At 46.8% G+C, this 21,379-nt stretch overlaps 1 protein-coding gene across 1 annotated transcript in view; it reads left to right on the top strand.

Annotated features, from left to right (window-relative positions):
- The window catches only part of gna13b (guanine nucleotide binding protein (G protein), alpha 13b), a 28,280-nt gene extending 8,043 nt beyond the window's left edge, over positions 1–20,237 (top strand). The window contains exons 3-4 of the mRNA XM_080856851.1: positions 11,684–11,734; positions 19,580–20,237. Coding sequence (XP_080712977.1) covers positions 11,684–11,734; positions 19,580–20,152 — 624 coding nt within the window. The 3' untranslated portion in view covers positions 20,153–20,237. The remainder of the gene's footprint in view (positions 1–11,683; positions 11,735–19,579) is intronic.
- Positions 20,238–21,379: the final 1,142 nt, after the last annotated feature.

The following is a 21,379-nucleotide window of genomic DNA, read 5'->3' as shown; positions in this document are numbered from 1 at the left end:
GCAATTTCCCTTTTAGGGATCAATGTAGCATCTGACTAAAGACTTCATAATTAATTATGTAGCGCTTTTCAAGTACTTCTTTCTCTGTTCTGCTTATTGTGTGTGTGTGTGTGTGTGTGTGTGTGTGTGTGTGTGTGTTTTCCCACTCCCGTCATGACTCATCAGCCCCTGATTCTTGTGAGCTGAACGATGTCACGTGACGTCTTGACCTCTTCCGCTCGCTTCCCCTTTCCTGGGCTTCCGTCCTGGTTCCCTATTTCTCTCCTGTTTCTCACACACACACACACACACACACACACACACACACACACACACTAGCTCTCTCTGCCTGTTACACTGAGCCTTGCAGCATAGTGTGCTGGACCACAGTGAGGGTCTCGTCATCAAGCAGCTGGATTGTTAGCAGGGAAGTCTGAGCCCTGGGCCACCTGTGAACAAAATAGCCTTGTGGCCTGAAGTGTGTCTGTGTCTGTGTCTGTGTCTGTGTCTGTGTCTGTGTCTGTATCTGTGTGTTTGTGTGATCGGATTGGGCAATTTGGGGCTCATGCAGCCACTAGAAAGTGAGTGGATGGTTGGTTGAACTCTCACTGTGTTTTTTTTCAAAGTACAATAATAGTAATTAGTATATGAATTAAAGATTGTTGGTTTTATTATTATTTTTTTGGTGCATTTCTGCATATCTGGTTGTGCTCCTCTCGCTCTCTTTTCCTCTCTCTTTCTACCTCTATCTCTTTCTCTCTGTTTCTCCCTCCCTATCTCTTTCTTTCTTTCTCTCTATCTCTCTTTCTACCTGTCTCTCTCTCTTTCTCCTTCCCTCTCTCTTTCTTCCTCTCTCTCTCTCTCTCTCTCTCTCTCTCTCTTTCTTTCTTACTCTCGCGCTCTCGCTCTCTTTCGCTCTCTCTCTCTCTCTCTCTCTCTCTCTCTCTCTCTCTCTCACAGCCCCCTTCTCCCACTTCCTGTCTCTTTATCTGTTGTGTTCAGATCAGGTTTGTTGATAAAAACAGACGCTTCACTTCTGCCCCTCCGCATGCTCTCACTTACATTAACTCTACTGCTCATCCTCACACACACACACACACACACACACACACACACACACACACACACTCACACATACTCATACATGTTGCTGTTGTCTTCAGTGTATGTAGAAGTGTGAGTGTGTGTGTTCCACAGGCATGACAAAAAAAAAATCAGACTTCCTGCTTTGTCAACATTTTTCCATCCAGCTTAATGTGCAGGAGCTGGGAATCAGCTAAATCCACTGCAACACTTGCCTTTTTAGTCCTTGGCCAGTCCCTCCTCTCTCTCTCTCTCTCTCTCTCTCTCTCTCTCTCTCTCTCTCTCTCTCTCTCTCTCTCTCTCTCTCTCTCTCTCTCTCTCTCTCTCTCTCTCTCTCTCTCTCTCTCTCTCTCTCTCTCTCTCTCTCTCTCTCTCTCTCCCTCTCTTTCCCTCCCTCTCTCTCTCCAACACTCAACTTATCCTCCAGTCCTTTGGGCCGTCCCCCCCCCCTCTCTCTCTCTCTCTCTCTCTCTCTCCCTCCTTTCCTCCGCTGTTCTGGAAACTGTAATCCTAATCCACAGCATTAGCCCCTCTGTTCCCATGCACCTTGGGCCTGCCTCTGTTCCCATGCACCTCAGGCCTGCCTCTGTTCCCATGCACCTCAGGCCTCTGTTCCCATGCACCTTGGGCCTCTGCCTTGGGCCTCTGTTCCCATGCACCTTGGGCCTGCCTCTATTCCCATGCACCTCGGGCCTGCCTCTGTTCCCATGCACCTTGGGCCTCTGTCCCATGCACCTTGGGCCTCTGTTCCCATGCACCTTGGGCCTCTGTTCCCATGCACCTCGGGCCTGCCTCTGTTCCCATGCACCTCGGGCCTCTGTCCCATGCACCTTGGGCCTGCCTCTGTGAAAGTTGAGAGGTTGAATCATGTCTTGCCTGACCTTTTATGCAAAGTCATGCCCTGTAGAGTTATAGGCCTAGAGTTGAATCAGCATTTATTTGCTCATTTTCCTTCTCCCTACCCAGATATCAGCTGTTGCCAGGCAGATTTGATAAATGACTAAAGATTTGGTCCTGATCCAGCAAGTGTCTGCCTGCCTGACCCACTCCACAGATTCAGCTCTTGGGACATCTGTGTAATCTCTGAACAGCTCTGTCCTTGGCAAGGCCACTAGTGCTTACTTGTACACTGTGGTGGGTTGAGACAGTGTGTGTTGTGGCGGTTTGCAGGCAGTGAGGCGGTCTTGTCAGCTGAGGCCCGCTGCTGCTTGCTGAGCTCACCCAGAGCAGGAACAGAGCATTTGATGCTGTGCAGAATGTGCTCATTATGATCCAACAGTAAACCACGTTGACCTCGGACAAGGTCGTGTTTAGATTCTAAAACAAAAAGCCCTGTGTGTGTTAGTGTGTGTGTGTGTGTTAGATTGTGTGTGTGTGTGTGTGTGTGTGTGTGTGTGTGTGTGTGTGTGTGTGTGTGTGTGTGTGTGTGTGTGTGTGTGTGTGAAGCTGTACTTGTATGCAGGGAATAGGCATTGTTTCACTCTCTCTGAGTGTATGCGCGGCGTTGTGTAATAGGATTTGTGTGTGTGAATTATATGGTACAGCAGTGGGAACTGTATGATGGGGAACATGTGAAAGAGTGTGTAGAGTGCCTGTGCTTAAATTCTACAGGTTCGGATTTGGTGTGCTGAGCTTTATAAATGTGTGTGTGTGTGTGTGTGTGTGAGAGAGACAAAGCGTCACTTTGTGAGGCACCTCATTTAATATAGAGACAACAGTACTCATCTCTCATTCTTTTAGTATACTCATTCTGTCTTTCTTGTAAGTTCCAAACCCCTCCCTCCATCAGTTTCAGCCCCTTTCTGTGGTAGAGGTGTGACTGCGTCTTCGTGCACTGGCAGGAGCAGTCTGAGGAGAGGCTGCTCACCACAACCCAGGCTAGAAGCAGAAGACACATCTCTCTAGTTTTCTCTTACTTTCCCTATCCTTTCTCTCTCTCTCTCTCTCTCTCTCTCTATCTTTTTCTCTTTCTCTCTCTCTTCCTGTATCCCATTCAGTTTACTTCCCATTCATTTTTTTTCTTCTCCACCGCTTTCTTCCCTCTTTTTCCCCACCTCTCTATTATCTGGCATTTTATTCCTCTTTTTTACACCACCCTCTATCATCCCCCCCCCCCCCCCCCCCCCTCTCAGCTGAGTAGCTGTGGGATTACTAGGGTCTGAGGGGATGGGTTATCCGTGCTGGAATGTTTATCTGTGATTAAACTTCAGACTGTGGCTCGGGTGCGACTGGCAGCCCCCAAGCGACTCACGTTTCCTCTCTCTCTCTCTCTCTCTCTCTCTCTCTCTCTCATCATGAACTGTTCAAAGTTTTTCTTTTTTCTTCCACTAGTTTTCCTCTCTCTCTGACTTCTGTGCCGTTTTTCTTTGGAGGGAACAAGCGCATCCTCTGAGCCAGCCAGTCAGTGAAGCTCTGAATGCTGTCAAGGCAGAAGAAAAATGCAAAAACTGCAGATTGTGCAGTTACACAAGTGTCTTTCTCTCTCTCTCTCTCTCTCTCTCTCTCTCTCTCTCTCTCTCTCTCTCTCTCTCTCTCTCTCTCTCTCTCTCTCTCTTTTTCTCTCTCTTTCTCGCTTTTTCTTTCTCTCATTCTTTCTCCCTCGCACTCTCTATCAGATTGTACAGTTACACACACACACACACACACTCACACATCCAATGTACAGTACAGTATCGGCCAACTGTCCAGTATATTAATTCTGTTCATCTGCCGTTCACCATGACGAGAGCAGTCTCTCCTCTCTCTTCGACCCTGCTCTCTCTATCCCTCCTGCTCTGTCTATCTCTCCTCCTCTGTCTTTCCTCCTCTATCTCTCCTCCTCTGTCTATCTCTCCTCCTCTGTCTATCTCTCCTCTCTTCAACCCTTCTCTGTCTATCTCTCCGCTCTTCGACCCTGCTCTGTCTATCTCTCCTTCTCTATCTATCTCTCCTTCTCTGTCTATCTCTCCTCCTCTGTCTATCTCTCCTCTCTTCAACCCTTCTCTATCTATCTCTCCTCCTCTGTCTATCTCTCCTCTCTTCAACCCTTCTCTGTCTATCTCTCCTCTCTTCGACCCTTCTCTGTCTATCTCTCCTCTCTTCGACCCTTCTCTGTCTATCTCTCCTCTCCTCAACCCTTCTCTGTCTACCTCTCCTCTCTTCAACTCTTCTCTATCTATCTCTCCTCCTCTGTCTATCTCTCCTCTCTTCAACCCTTCTCTGTCTAGCTCTCCTTTCTTCGACCCTGCTCTGTCTATCTCTCCTTCTCTATCTATCTCTCCTCCTCTGTCTATCTCTCCTGCTCTGTCTATCTCTCCTCTCTTCGACCCTCCTCTGTCTATCTCTCCTGCTCGGTGGCAGCGTGGGCCAGGCTAGCTGAGGCTTGCTGACAGTGGCCCCTCCTGTCTGCCGTCTGACCCCTGACCTCCATCCAGCTCCGGCTGAGCCCTGACGGACACGCGGAGCACGTGAGGCTCCCGTCTGAGCAAACGCACTGCCGTGACGTGACGAACAGAGCCAGTCATGCGTGTCCTACAGGAGGGAAATCTTTCACACCCGAGTAGTCAATGTGTCACTCTCTGGAAAACCACCGCGCCGTGCCAGGCGTAGTATAGCACAGCTCGCACAGACTGTTATGTATTGGGCAAAGCATGGCTGAACATGGCCCCCTTTCAGTCTATTGAGAGGTTGCTTTATTATTCCACCCTTAGTAGATTTAGGATTATTAGCTGATAATTAGCGAGGCTAATTGGGGGGATGGTAGCTCCAGCCGAAACATGGAGGACTATTGCACTGTGCCATTCCAGTCTAGATGGGGGGTTGGGGGGGGGGGTCAACAGCCATTCTGCAGATAACTGCCCCCAGGTGACCCAGCAGGCATTCTGCAGATAACTGCCCCCAGGTGACCCACTGACCGGCTGTTTCCGCAGTGACTCCATCTCCCACGGCAACTGTAACCAGAGGAACCAGTTAAGGTCAAAGCTCATTAACCATCCTGTTGCTCCTTCAGGGGCATTTCAAAAGCAGGTATTTCCAGGTATAAGGTCTGAGATCATCTGCTTACTAAAGACTTGACCAAAGGTAGCCGGCGGTATAGTGGCAGTTTAATGAGCAGGGAGAGGTTTGCCCGGCCAAGGAGATGATCACAGCTTGGGTCATCCCCTCAGGGCAAGAACATTTGATGCTGTGCAGAATGTGGTCATTATGGTCCAACAAAACAATACATCACGTTGACCTTAGACAAGGTCGTGTTTAGATTCTAAAATAAAAATCCCTGTGTGTGTGTGTGTGTGTGTGTGTGTGTGTGTGTGTGTGTGTGTGTGTGTGTGTGTGTGTGTGTGTGTGTGTGAGAGTGTGGCAAGAGGCTGTAGCAGGGAATGGGTATTGTTTCTCTCTCTCTCCCCCTCTCGATCGATCTATATGTGTTAATTAAGTAAATGCAAGTAAGTGCAGTGGGAACTGTATGGTGTGATAATGTGAAAGAGTGTGTAGTGTGTCTGTGCTTTATTTGTACAGGTTTGGATGCTGTGCGTGCATGCGTGTGTGTGTGTGAGAGAGAGAGACATAGATAGAGCGAGAGAGAGGGACACACAAACTTTGTGAGGCACTTCACTAAATATACTCATCTCTCATTCTTCTAGTTCTCTCATTCTGTCTTTCTTGTAAGTTCCAAAACCCCTCCCTCCATCAGTTTCAGCCCCTTTCTGTGGTAGAGGTGTGGCAGGAACAGTTTGAGAAGCTGGTCACCACAACCCAGGCTAGAAGCAGAAGCCACATCTCTCTAGTGTCTCTTTCCATTTCTTTTTCTTACTTTCTTTCTTTCTTTCTCTCCCTCCCTCTCTCACATTTGGTTTACTTCCCTCTCAATTGTTGTATTCTTCTCCACCCTTGTTGTCTGATTTCCTCTTTCACCCCACCTCACTGTTATCTGTCTTTTTATTGCTCCTTTTTACACCACCCTCTATCATTTTCCTCTCTCTCTCTCTCTTCTCTCTCTCATTTTTAAAAGAAAAATAATCACAAAACAGGGGATTCTCGTTGCTTTCCTGACAATAAGCTGGCTAAAAACACTGGTAGAAGTAAACATGTACTTTACTTTAAAAAGTTGAAAGAGTAGGCAAGCCTCACACCGCTGCTATTAAGCTCCCCCCCCCCCCTTCACACTACTACAGCATACTTTATCTTATGAAGTTTTAGGTAAGACAGAGAGAGGGGGGGTTGGCTCTAGCATCACATCACACACCACCCACCGACTAGCAGTGGATAATTCTACTCAGGAAGTGAAGATCGGGGTGGGTGTTGTGCCGTGTATACCACTTCCCTCATGCACACATACAGACGTACACATGCGAACACACTCGCCTCAAAGATGACGCATTTCTGAGTTCCATGCTGCCGTCATACTACCGACATGCGAAAGTGAGATCAGAACCACAGTGTCAGAACGCCTCGAGTTATCTCAACCTGAAGTAGGTCAACGCCGCAGTCCCTTGCTTGGTGTCCCTCGCCGTCCTGCTGTTCATCTCTGTCATCCTCTGTTAGTTTTGTTTGTTTGTTTAATGTTTCGTTCTATGTCTAGTTCTCTCTATTGTGTTTGTTTGTGTGTCACTCTCATCCTTTGTTTATGTGCTGCTAGTTGTGACCGCGTAGTCGTCTTTCCACTTTGTTGGTCTGTCTGTCTCTCCCCGTGAGCTTAATATTCCTTTGGGGTTTTTGATTCCGTTGGTTTCCACTGACCTAGCTGAGCGATCAAATGTTTCGTTTTTGTCCACTTCATCAAGTCTCAAGTTTCTCTGAGCTCAGTAAAGGAAGTGGTCACTTGGTCCTTGCCTTGGTGTCTCCCAGGAAGGAGAAGAAATATGATGAAAGAAAGAAAAGAGAGATGCAAGATCAACTGTTTAATTCCTGTCCCTGTTTTTCTGAGCTTTTGTTGTTCTTCTTGTTCTTCTGAGCTATGGACTTTTTGTTTTGTACTGATGTGTGATGTGTGTTTATTGTTCATTGGGTATTATATTTCTGTTATTCAGTCCTGCTGGACACACCCTTCATTGAACCTGAGGAGAGGTCATACAGAGAGCATAGGCGGGACTTTCCCTTGGTCACATCGTCTTATATCATCATGTATTACACGTGAACGTCTGTATTCCTGGACCTTATTCTGTAAACACCCGTGACTCTTACACAACAGCACAGGTGCATGTTGGGATAGGTGTGTTCTTGTGACACCACCAGCTCTGGTCTCGGAGGGGGAAATGGTGTGGGGAAGGACAACACACACACACACAGACAGACAGACAGACGGACAGACAGAGACACAGACAAGCGGAGGGACAGAGACCCCCACAAACACACACACACACAGACAGACAGAGACACACACACACACACACACACACACACACACACACACAGACAGCCTTACAGAGACACACAGACAGCTGGACAGACACACACAGACAGCTGGACAGACACACACACACGGCCAGACAGAGACACACTGACAGACGGACACACACACACACACACACACACACACCAAATTCAACATCATGGTTGCCACAAATACTGCTTGCTGATGTCCCCAATGGAATACTCTTATGTCACTCAGTTTCCAGGTCTTGATACATTAGTTTAGTTTGAGTTATTAATTAAACTGGACTGAAATTTACGAGGAAATGAATTTGTCGAAAATAGTTCAGAGCGGCCAGGGAACTGGTGTGTGTACTGACTGATTCACTAGAGAGCATGTCTTGTGGCAGCGTCGCTGAAACTGGATCTTTTATTTTCTTTACATTGCCCATGGAGTGTAAGGACGACACAAGGGCGTCCATTCAATAACAGAACAGCTAAAGTAGTCTCAAAGATAGAAAAGAGCAGCTAGAGTAGTCTCAAAGATAGAAAGTAGAGTAGTCTCTCAAAGATAGAAACTAGAGTAGTCTCTCAAAGATAGAAACTAGAGTAGTCTCAAAGATAGAAACTAGAGTAATCTCAAAGATAGAAACCGTTTTGGTGGGGGGTTGGGTGGCGGAAGCTTGCCTCCCCATAATAACACATTCACATTCATATTCACAATTACATTCGGCCCTTCAGTCTTCAACTGTAGTCACTCACAATAATAACACATTCACATTCACATTCACATTCGGCCGTTCAATCCTCAACTGTAGTCACTCACAATAATAACACATTCACATTCGGCCCTTCAGTCCTCAACTGTAGTTACTCACAATAATAACACATTCACATTCACAATTACATTCAGTCCTTCAATCCTCAACTGTAGTTACTCACAATAATAACACATTCACATTCACAATTACATTCAGCCCTTCAATCCTCAACTGAAGTCACTCACAATAATAACACATTCGCATTCACATTTACATTCAGTCCTTCAATCCTCAACTGTAGTCACTCACACTAATAACACATTCACATTCACATTCGGCCTTTCAGTCCTCAACATTAGTCACTATCACAATGCACATTCGCTCCTCCATCAGCTTCTACCTGTGAGAGTCAGACCCTTGGGCTGGTCCGGCTGGCACGTGCCAGGGTTCAGTCAGTGGGCATGGTGCCACCTGGCTGGCGTAAACACGTCTGGCCTGAGCGCTGTTCTCCAACCTGTGTGTGTGTGTGTGTGTGTGTGTGTGTGTGTTGCCTACTGTCCACCACCCCCGCCCCGGAGCTCTTTTTGATTTCTCAGAGAGTCATGGAACATTAGGACGGAGCCTTGTTTGCTCTTCCGCTCACTTTAGCCATTTCCTGCGCAGCCTGTTCCCATTACTCAAGGCTTTTCCTCCCTCTCTGTCTCTCTTTCTCTTTCCTCTCTTTTTCTTCTCTCTCTCTTTCCAGTTTTTTTTTTCCTTTTCTGCCGGTTGCAGTTTCCTTCTTTCTTACAATATCTGTCTTCTATAATAGCTGTTCGCTGCTAGTCTCTGAAGTCTTGAGATGCCTCTGTGTGTGTGTGTGTGTGTGTGTGTGTGTGTGTGTGTGTGTGTGTGTGTGTGTGAGAGAGAATGTGAGTGTGTGAACAGGGTGTTTTCACTGCCTGCTCACTACACTGGACAGCTGGTGCAGGCGTGGAGTCTGTCCTCTCCTCTCAGGGACGGGGAAATGAAACCCCTCCACCCTGCCCCTCGACCCCCAGCAGATGAGCAGGCACACTAGAGCGCCTCCTGACCTCATCTAACACAGCCAGACCCAGTAGGCTCACTATAGGGGCCTCCTGACCTCATCTAACACAGCCAGACCCAGTAGGCTCACTATAGGGGCCTCCTGACCTGATGTAACTCAGACAGACCCCCTCCAGACTCCCCCCGATTCTATACGGGATCACACTTAAACATGTCTCCACTTACATGAACATGACTTTCAGTTCACAGTGCTCAGTATGACACTGCAGCAGTCTCAAGCCGCAAATCAGAACACCTGTTGACATTCTGCTAGCTATCTATTAATTTGTTTTAGTGTGTGTGTTTGGGGGGGGGGGCTTGGGGGCAATCCAGTCCATTTCGAAAAAGTACTTCAAATGCCATAACCAACACAACGCTCAAGTCATCAGGGGAGGCCTGTGGGACTGTGTAAGCCTCCTAAGATCTTTGACTCTAATGGCTATATGGTTATATATGGGTGTACGACTACTATATGAACATGCTGGATTCCCTTCATGTAAAATGTGGGTTGTGAATAGCAGTGTGCACTCCAAGTGCATTGCGGTTCTCTCAGTTCTCACAGTTGACAGTTCTAGGAACCTTTTGGGTTCCCTTCATTAGTTGGTGGCGGTGTAGGTGGTGTTGAAGAACCTTGTCAGAACTCCCGAGTGTGCTCCGGCTGGTGCTGTTGTCTCTGTCGTCGAGCCATCGGTGACAGGCGGTGACGAGCAGATGAGTGCCGAGGACAGGAACTCAAAAACCAAATAGGCCGTATTTAACCAGAGAGGGGGATGCAGGGGTGTGTGTGTGTGTGTGTGTGTGTGTGTGTGTGTGTGTGTGTGTGTGTGTGTGTGTGTGTGTGTGTGTGTGTGTGTGTGTGTGTGTGTGTGTGTGTGTGTGTGTGTGTGTGTGTGTGTGTGTGACGCCACAGTCACATCTGGAGGCCACTGAAACTGCAACACCATCACAGGCATGCCACAGTCATATCTGTCAGAGGCCTTATATGTGCACTGAAACTTTAGCGTTATATTTTTGAATGGCTGGCCAAAAGAGTGGAGTTGTGGGGGTGTTAAGTTTTTAAGCTGATGACAGGGAGCCAATCCAGTATATGGATGGGTTCCTCTACTGCATGTGGGGCAAGCTGACGCGGTCAGACAGGGGTGTGCCGGGCGGGGGGGGGGACAGATGATGACAGGAGGTCACGCGTGCCTCATCATATGACAGGAGGGAAGAAAGAGCGACTAGCTGGAGACGGTGTCAGACAGGACCCGTTGAAGGACACTCAACGCAGGGCTTCAGAATGACCAACACACACCTGTGGAAGTAAACCGACACTTAAACTGATATACGAACACGAACACTCACCTTCACACACACACACACACACACACACACACACACACACACACACACACACAAAAAGATTGTGATGTGTGCATTGAGGTAATCGCTCAGTACATAATGGTGGCTCCCTGGACCATGTGTATATGTTTTTACTCTAAAACTATGTCAGCTCAGTCTTTCAAAGTGCTTTTTCGCCTAACAGCTCTTTCAGGGCTAAACTAACTAACTGACATGTAAGGAAGCCTGGAGGAGGTGTAGAACCAGTGATGTCATCAGGGGTGGTGTTTGATTTGTTGTATCTACATGCTATTTCCCTTGAATGCCCATTGAATATCAATCTCTCTCTCTATCTCTCTCTCTCTCTCTCGGTGTGTGTCTGCATCTGCATGTATGCATATGCGTATGAGTGTGTGCATCTGTGTGTGTGTGTCTGCGTGTTTGTGTGTGTGTGCGCGTGCATGTTCATGTTTTTACTCTGGAATGAGTGAGTTGGAGTGGCTTGGGAACTGTGCTGAAATGTTTGCTAGTAGAGGCCCATGTGGTGCTGATGGGCCACGATAAAGAACTCATGCGAGGGGGCTGTTTATGTTGCTCATCAGGATTCTACACACACACACACACACACACACATACTCTCTCCCTCTCGCTCTCTCTCTCCCGTTCTTTATTTCTTTCTCCCTTTCACTTTCTTTCGCTTTCTCTCTCCCTCCCGTTTTCTTTCTCTTTCTTTATTTCTCTCACTTTCTTTCTCTATTTCTCTCTATTTCTTATTTTTGGCACCAGATTTTGATTTTATTTCGTTTAGTTAAATTTAGTTTGCTCATTCTTTGTCGTGTCCTCTCAAAGTTTTTTTCCTCTTTCTCCCCCTTCTGTTCTCATTTCTTTAGGTTTTTTCTGTCACCATGTAATTGTCGTTCTCTTGCTCTCTCTCGACTCTTCCCTGCCCTCTGTCTTTCGGTCTCACTGCAAGACAAATAAACACACACACCCACACACACTCAGACATTCAGACACGCAGGTCTTTTGGTTGACCTCTGTTGTTGGTATAACACTTTATGGGGATGGAGGATTATTTTCGGTGGATATATTTGCCTTGGAACTGCTTCTCTGACATTTTCTCTCTCTGTCTTCTTTTTTGCTCTCAGGGTGAATCGGTGAAGTATTTCCTGGACAACTTGGAAAAATTGGGAATGCCGGTAAGTGTCACCATCTCAAGACCATCTGGGGCAAGAACCATTTCAGGCGAGCTCACACACACTCGCTCACACACACACACACACACACACACACACACACACACACACACACACACACACACACTCGCTCACACAAACACACTCGCACACACTCGCACACACTCGCACACACTCGCACACACTCGCACACAATCGCACACACACACACACACACACACACACACACACACACACACCTACATCCACACATGCACTAGCAGAAATGCCCCTGGACTGATTTTATACACATTCGCACACAACAATGGTGAGGGGCAGTCATAGAAAAGTAAGAGTATCCACGGCACATGCTAGTACAAACACACACAGACACACACACTCCAGGAGTGATGTTTCTACAGTGGATACACAGATGAGAGGTTTCAAAGCACACATGGAACAGTATTCACAGCATTTAAACATGCAAATACACACACACACACACACACACACACACACACACACTCCTGGAATTGTGTGCGCTTCTGCAGCTGTCCCAGCAGTGTCCTGGTGTTGTTGCACACAAGCTGCTCTATTCCTGTCTGTTTGTTGTGTGTGTGTGTGTGTGTGTGTGTGTGTGTGTGTGTGTGTGTGTGTGTGTGTGTGTGTGTGTGTGTGTGTGTGCGTATGTGTGTGAGCGTATGTGTGTGCGCGCGTGTGTGTGTGTGTGTGTGTGTGTGTGTGTGTGACTCAGCCCCACAGGGTTCCTCAGGGGCCTCAGCCGCCCCAGTTTCCCAAGTTGAAATGGGTGGCGTCAGGATGCTTTAGCAACTGGGCAGCTTTTGGATGTTGTGGTCTTGTGTTGATGACCTACATCTTTTTACACTAAGCCACACAATTAGTGGCTGGTAGGTGCTCTACTTCATTTTGTGTTTGTATGTCAGATGAACAGAGGATAAGCTCAAAGACCAGGCGTAACCTGCAAGTCATGGACTTCTGCTGTGTCATCATCAGTACACTCAGTGCCGTTAACTTCTGACGTCTTCAGACAAAACTGACGTCTAATATCAGCGATTATCTACTCCTACTTGATGAGAGATAGGTAGATAAGCAAAGCGATGTTTCTGTCCCTGATGGTCATGGTATTAATCATCAACCGTTAAGATCAGACTTGATTGTACACGACCCAAGTATTACTCAAATGCAAATATCTATATGAACCACTACAGAATAATAATAATTAGTATTATTATGTAGTGATACATTTGCATTTGAGTAATACGTGGGTCGTGTACAACCGAGTCTTATCTGTGTCTTCACGTTAGGGTGAACATTTCCAATTACTTCATTACTTAAATAATAATACATATCATCTTTAAACCTAAATAAATCTGGGAACATTCATGTCAGCCATGCCTAGTTTTGCTGATGTACCTTAGAGCTAGTACCATCAGTCCCCTCGTAGCCTACGTTTAACTGCAAACTAACGTTTAGCTAATCATCAACGTTAATCATCAACTTGATGTTTGGTTGTGAAACAGTAAGACAGCTGGACTGAGTAACTGAACATCAGCCCCATCATTTCCTCTCTCTTCATATGCCACACACTCTCTGGCTATACCACTTATTGTTGCTAAGTGAGTTAGCCGTAACGTGTCATGTTTTTTTTAGTGGAAGATACCATTTAATGAGCAGTTTGCATAGTGTAATTTTGCCATAATAACATAACATTAATGCTTAATATACCCGGGATTTGCATTTCATGGTAGCCAGTTTAGGTGGCTCACGCTGTTTCCTGCAGAAGATCACGTCCAAACCTACTTTAGATGCCATGCTAGCAATCTAAAAACACAGTATTGAAAAGTAGATAATACACTAGGCAGTTGTCTGCTGTTATAGGTAAGGTATGCTATAGGTTATCTCTTCTCATAGCGCCTTTGTTTTGACAATAATCATGTTGTCGCACTGCTTGGGTAAAAAGTGCAGTACTGCATTAGGCATGGACATGATCTTATTCCAGTTGGAGAATGACAGTGTTTTTAAGTTGCTAGCATGTATGCCACACGGTTATGTCCAACAAACCGGAGAGTTTGATTACATTGTCACATTTCGGTACAAAAAGAGATGGGCTTGGTCGATGACGTTTCAGATACATTGCCATGGAAAACAGATGTAAGCCTCATCTCTGAGTCAAAGCTGACCTGTGCCCTCCCGTATCTAGGTCAGAATTCTTCAGTTGCTATGGTTAATGTTGTTATGGGGAAATCTTTATGTCTTTCTGTTGAAAATGAGCATCAGCTGAGTCATCAAGTCTCACATTCATGTATCCAAAGGTATCGGTCTTAAAAATCTTGTCACTTATCACATATTTAATTTGTCACTTGTCACATATTTCACTTGTCACATATTTCACTTGTCACTTGAGACATATAACACTTGTCACATATTTCACTTGTCACTTGAGACATATTACACTTGTCACATATTTCACTTGTCGCATATTTCATCTGTCACTTGACACATATTTTGCTTGTCACATGTGCATTTACTCTGTGGTTGTGAGCTAATGAGCGAGGAGCCTAGTATTCTTTGGCAACATCCATAATAATGTTGTTCTTGGTGCCTGAGGCCAAAGCTGTGAATCTCCTGCTCGTCTGATTCCCTTAGTGAGTGGTTTTATCTAAACGCGACTCCTCTTCCTAACGCTAGAGTTATACTTTCTGCCTTCTGCGTATTCAAGAGCCCGCTAGGGATCCGAATGACGCAGATTTGTCATCATAGGATGTACACACGCGCGCGCACACACACACACACACACACACACACACACACACACACACACACACACACACACACACACACACACACACACACACACACACACACACACACACACACACACACACACACACACACACACACACACACACACACACACACACACACACACACACACACACACACACACACACACACACACACACACACACACACACACACACACACACACACACGTACGTCTCTGTAACTGACGCCTAAGAGGGGGAAGGGGAAACTCTGTTGTGTTTGTTGATTGGCATCAGCCGCCTGAGAGAATCGGCAGGGTCGCTGCTGGTGCTGACGTGTGCACGCTTAAAGAGGAACCAAAACCAGCGGGCGTCATCAACAGAAAATAAATCACTAACAGCCTCTTACACAGAAATATGCTTTACTTCTCTCCCACACACACACACACACACACACACAAACACACACCACTAACACACCTACCTGCTCAGCAATGACAAATACAGAAGACTCATTTCCATTTCCCCACAGATTTACCATCGTGTGTCTCTGCTTGCTTAAAGAGGCTACCATCACGGATCATAGTAATGACTCTCTAGTTTGACTCAAAGGCCTATACGGTGCTCAAGCACCTGCCCCTTTACGCTTCTTCTTATTCTTGTTATATGATATTATTATATTATTAATAATAATAATAATAGTAATTGCCCATTTTGCAGTATCATATACTATTTACTATCACTATTACTAGTTCTTACGTTCTTAATATTTAAGTTATTTTAAACCATTTCAATTTGGTTCATTACGTACATTTTTAATTAAAAGCTTGCTGTAACTATGCCTGATCACTGCGTTTGAGTTCTAGTTCTGCGAGACTGCACAAGGTAACAATACTATGCTCTTAGCTTCAGTATTGTTTATCACTGTGAAATTAGACCACTATTAAAACATCTTGATGAAGCCTGCATTGGGCCAAGTAGCTTAATTAGATAATAATACCACACCACCATAGAGGCCATAGAATAACACCTGCACTGCTGGAAGGCAGAGCCCAAAATGGGCATGGAAGGGTGTCCGCTACAGTGGTGGTCAGAGAGAGAAGGAGCACGAGCCAGACTGGCACCCATTTGCACTCAAGTACCTGTCAGCCCCTGCATAAGCCTTTCAAGCTGACAGTTAAGACAGCTGACAGTGTCTGTGTGTGTGTCTGTGTGTGTGTGAGTGTGTGGCTTTTATTGTTTTATTGGAAATCTGTAGTTCACAGGGAGAGAATCTGTTCATAGTCAAAAAGATACTATTGCACAGTATTTTATACTGTTTAGATCCCCTTCTTTCTCTTTCTGTGTGCCCTTTTCACATTCTTCTTCCCTTTTTCCATTATCTCCCTCAATGCCTCTTTCTCTTAACGGTGTGTGTGGGTGTGGGTGTGGGTGTGGGTGTGGGTGGGTGTGGGTGTGGGTGTGGGGGTGTGTGTGTTTGTGGGACACACCTGATGACAGACATCTCCCAAACACCACTGATCTGCCATGTCAGAGCATCCCGCCCCCCTGCCCCCCACGCCCCGCCCATCTTGCACAACTGGCCAATAAACAGGAAGCGAATCAAACTTCGGGCCAGAACAGAGAAACCAGAGAGGCACCAACAAGTGCGCTCTGTTGTGTGTGTGTGTGTGTGTGTTGTGTACAGATCTTAAGATGAAGGTAGTTTATGTGGAGTGTGTTAAATGAGTGTGTGTGTGTGTGTGTGTGTGTGTGTGTAAAATAGGCCTCACCGACCATCCCTAGTTATCCTTTGTTGGTGTGTGTGTGTGTGTGTGTAGTTATCCTTTGTTGGTGTGTGTGTGTGTTGGTACAGTCAGAGGGAGAGCCTCTCTGCTGGGCCACAGGAACATAGGAAGTGACCCCCCCCCCCCCAATCTGGCATGTGTAAAGATGGAGATTCTTTCAAGTTCATTTCTGTCAAAATGCCTTTCTCAGTGCTATGCACAGCATCCCCATATACACCTCTCCAGACTGCAGTCATCTAACCAGTGATTTTGAGTAAGAATAGATGTAGCCCTCCTCGTCCTCCTGAGAGGTCACGAGGGGTCGTCTCTAACCCATGTCACCTCCTCGGCTTCACCAACAGCACAGCAGTGTGGGCCACTCTTCCCTCAAGAGCAGGATTACTGGGAGACAACCAGGAAGTACACATAGCTGCTAAAGTCACTCCGTGTGTGTGTGTGTGTGTGTGTGTGTGTGTTTGTGTGTGAGGATATCCTTTCCCCCATGTCCCTTAAGCCTTAAGCTTCTAAGTGCTGGAAACTTGCTGGGCAGCCCTCTGTCTTGCTGATGTGGGTGGGTGGGCTTGGCGTCCAGCCAATCAGCACCAGCGATGGCTTTTCCATTCTGCTCACTCACCTGTGATGTCATCCTGTCTGGTATGTGCGGAATGCACTTCCAGCCCTGCTCTTTGTCTGTCGCTCTTTCTCTCTCTCTCTCTCTCTCTGTCGCTCTCTCTCTCTTTCTCTCTCTCTCTCTCTGTCTCTCTCTCTCTCTCTCTCTCTCTCTGTTGCGCTCTCTCTCTCTCTCTATCTGTCGCTCTCTCTCTCTCTCTCTCTCTCTCTCTTCACTGTCTTTCTCTCTTGTCTGTCCTCCCTTCCCCCCGTCTCCTGTCCTGTTTTCTCATCTCTGTTCCTCTGTGGGTCGGCCTCACCTCCATGTGACAGAGGCTCAGACCGTGTGAGGGCTGCAAGTCCTCCGATGGCCTTCCTGCCAGTGACTCTCTTCCCCCTCTCTCACCACCCACGCCAACCCTCTGTCCCTAGGGAGGGCTGCCCACTCCAACCCTGTGTCCCTAGTCAGGGCTGCCCACGCCAACCCTCTGACCCTAGTCAGGGCTGCCCACACCAACCCTCTGACCCTAGTCAGGGCTGCCCACGCCAACCCTCTGACCCTAGTCAGGGCTGCCCACGCCAACCCTCTGACCCTAGTCAGGGCTGCCCACGCCAACCCTCTGTCCCTAGTCAGGGCTGCTATTCCAGCTATGAAGAGCATGGGGCAATCCCTCCTGTTTACAAAACCATATGCCTCCCGGCATCCAAGCTCGTCTGCTTTCTCGGTACCTATTTAAGTGTCTTCTGTGTGTGAGTGTGACGCTGACCGAGAACTGCCTCTTTTTGAAGTGAGTGCCAGCTGTGTGTGTCACAGTGGGATTTTTTTTTAGTGTGTCATTCTCCTGCTTACACTCAGACGTGGTTTAACAAAAAGAGTAGTGAGCTTTTTTGTGATTTGGGTGCGAGCCAGGGATGGTGTAATGTGCCGTGCCTCTCTAACAGCAGGTTAACCTGCACCGTTTCAGGGAATGAGACTCACCTGACCCGTCTCATTTAGGAAGTTACTGAATCGAAATACGCATGTTTACCCGTGTTTCAGTTTCAGTTTGTTTATTTGATGAAGAGGGACAGTGTACTGTACATTAATAAACATTAAAATGTAAATGCACCCAATTGTAGCCAAAAGGCTAGTTTCCATTGGCAGTCCCCCTGCCAGAGTAAAAATGGCTAAACAACTTAAAAAAGGCATTTACATATATATCAAACATAACATTGATAAAATAAAATAAAATCCCAATATATAAGTTCTTCTGAACCCACTAATGCTCACAATGTTTAATCCAAAGCTCCTTCTCAATGTTAAGGGAAGGATTGCAATGTTCTGTGAGATATTACTGTTGGTCAAGGGAAGGATTGAGATGTTCTGGTAGATATTACTGTTGGTCCCTTGGCGGTTAATCCGTAACTCTAGCATTGCTCACGCTTAATATCGCCAGCTTTTACCTGTTGTCCTCGAGCTGGACAGAAACTGACACCAGATCAGACCCGTACCATATCCGTGCCAGAGTCGGCAGCCTTCCAGGAAGAGCGGAGAGGTCATAGGAAAGAGATCTGTCCTCTTCACATGATTGACATGTTCTCTCTTTGCAATAACACAGGGAAACGGGATATTGAGGATGGGGAGGAAGTCCTTAGGTTTCCAGTATTTAGATGTGGGGTTCCTGAATCCCTTCACTGTTTGGCAAAAAAATTCTTTATAAACATATATAATGATTGAAAAAAATGTTTTTTTATGGATAACGGGGTCTGGTAAGAACAGAGGTTTGAGTTGTAAAAGCAGTGGTTTTGTGTTGGGATTCTGTGTGATTGCTGTTTTGTGTTGGGGTGCTGTGTGTGATGCTTTGTGTGAATGCTGTTATGTGTTGGGGTGCTGTGTGTGATGCTGTGTGTGAATGCTGTTATGTGTTGGGGTGCTGTGTGTGACTCTGTGTGTGAATTCTGTTATGTGTTGGGGTGCTGTGTGTGATGCTGTGTGTGATTGCTGTTTTGTGTTGGGGTGCTGTGTGTGATGTTGTGTGTGATTGCTGTTTTGTGTTGGGATGCTGTGTGTGATTGTTTAGGTGCTGTGTGTAATTGCTGTTTTGTGTTGGGATTCTGTGTGATTGCTGTTTTGTGTTTGGGGTGCTGTGTGTGATGCTGTGTGTGAATGCTGTTATGTGTGTGATGCTGTGTGTGATTGCTGTTATGTGTTGGGGTGCTGTGTGTGATGTTGTGTGTGATTGCTGTTTTGTGTTGGGATGCTGTGTGTGATTGTTTAGGTGCTGTGTGTAATTGCTGTTTTGTGTTGGGATGCTGTGTGTGATTGTTGGGGTGCTGTATGTGATTGCTGTTTGGAGGGGTCTCTTTGTTCAGTATGAGAAACTGGGGGTCCTAATTTATGAATTGATTTTGGGAACAAGAGGAGGCCTTTGACCGTCTAATGTGAGTCTGTCAAAATGACACTGAAAAGGAGTTCCTCTTGGCTCCATGTTTGAGTAATGGTACACTTGGGGCCTTCTCACTCAGGACAGAAGCTGTTTTGTTTTAGCAAAATATATTTTTCTCTTGTCGCTTTATTTCTGTGTTCGGAGCAAAACTGTGTGGTCCCATACTGAATTGGAGTATGCGCACGCGCACACACACACACACACACACACGTACACAAACAGTGTCTGCATTTTCCCACTCAAACCCATGTCTTTGTGTCTTTGTGTCTGTGTCCTCCACAGGACTATCTACCGATAGTGCAGGACATCCTGTTGGCGCGCAAGCCCACCAAGGGCATCCACGAGTACGACTTTGAGATCAAGAACGTGCCCTTCAAGATGGTGGACGTCGGGGGCCAGCGGTCGGAGCGGCGACGCTGGTTCGAGTGCTTCGACAGCGTCACCTCCATCCTCTTCCTCGTCTCGTCCAGCGAGTTCGACCAGGTGCTGATGGAGGACCGACAGACCAACCGGCTCACGGAGTCGCTCAGCATCTTCGAGACCATCGTCAACAACCGCGTTTTCTCCAACGTCTCCATCATCCTCTTCCTCAACAAGACTGACTTGCTCGAGGAGAAGGTGCGGGCGGTGTCGATCAAGGACTACTTCCCCGAGTACACGGGCGACCCGCACAGCCTGGCCGACGTGCAGAAGTTCCTGGTGGAGTGCTTCCGGAGCAAGCGGCGGGACCAACAGCAGAAGCCGCTCTACCACCACTTCACAACCGCCATTAACACCGCCAACATCCGGCTGGTCTTCCGCGACGTCAAGGACACCATCTTGCACGACAACCTCAAGCAGCTCATGCTGCAGTGACGTTGCCAATGCATATGAACCCCCCCCCCCCCACCTTCTCTCCACACACACACACACACACACACACCAGCTCAGTCCAAACATCACCTGCCCACATGCCCCTTCTGTTTGATTTGTCCACCTCTGCACAAACACACACACACAAACACATAAACACACACACATTAACACACACACATACAACCACTTCCACACATGCTTTCCCCCTCCCTCACCCCTCCGTGTCCAACCACTATCCCTGTAATGCCCCCACCCCCCCTCCATTGAGATGGAGAGGTCTCCCTCTCTGCTTTGTGCCTGTTTTTAACCCACTGTAGTCCCTTTCTCTCTGAAGCTCTGACCCTGGTTCAGGGGTGTCGGGCGGAGGGGAACCCCCACGCTTTCCCTCCCCCTACAGAGACTTGAGTGGCGAAGAACCGTTCGCCACGCGCTGATGCGGAAGGGACCACTGTTTCGTCTCTGTCTGTCTGTCTGTGTGTTTGATTGATTGATTGATTAATTGATTGATTGTTTTTAGAGTGTAATTGTTGTGTCAAACTGTATTGCGTTGCCTTACTCCCCTCGGCCCCCAAGTGGTGGCTCTGGAATCCAGCAGAAGTCCCTGAGAGCTTGGCCTCCTCCTCCTCCCTCTCCGCCAGTTGACATACTGATGCAAGCGGCAACTGAAAGCAAAGTGAATAGTGAAAAGTTTTGGGGCTTTCCTTTTTTCCTTTTTCTTTTTTTTTTTCTTTTCTTTTTGTGTTTGTGTGTCTTGTAGGAAACATCAGAGCACTGTCCTTAAATGCCACCTCTTGAGCCTTTTTAACACTGACCAACTGACCAGCTACTCGCTAAGCAGTGGATGAGTGTTAAGAGCTGACCTGGGTCACCGTGAGCTGCTGCCGGGGTAGTGAGGGTTCATGAATGATGACAAGAAACCTTCTGGTGTTTGAAACAGTTATTGTATAGAGAAAGAGATGTTCTGAGCCTTCGGCCAAACCTTCTTCCAGGCCCACTTTTTTTTTATTATTATTTTTTTTTTTTAAAGCTGTAGTTTGTTAATCAGTTGTATTAAATCTTGAATTTCTTTATATATATCCATATATATGGATAGATATGGATATATAGATATATTTACCTATGAGAAAAACAAATCTTAACTTATATTTCAAAAAGTTTACACTTTTTGGCTTCTGGTGGATTTCTGTTACAAGCGATTTGAGAACTTTTTTTTTTCTTGAGGGGGAG

Source organism: Sprattus sprattus (assembly GCF_963457725.1).
Source record: "Sprattus sprattus genome assembly, chromosome: 18".
In the NCBI taxonomy this organism is placed as follows: Eukaryota; Metazoa; Chordata; class Actinopteri; order Clupeiformes; family Clupeidae; genus Sprattus; species Sprattus sprattus.
This window is presented reverse-complemented; position numbering and strand designations above follow the sequence as displayed.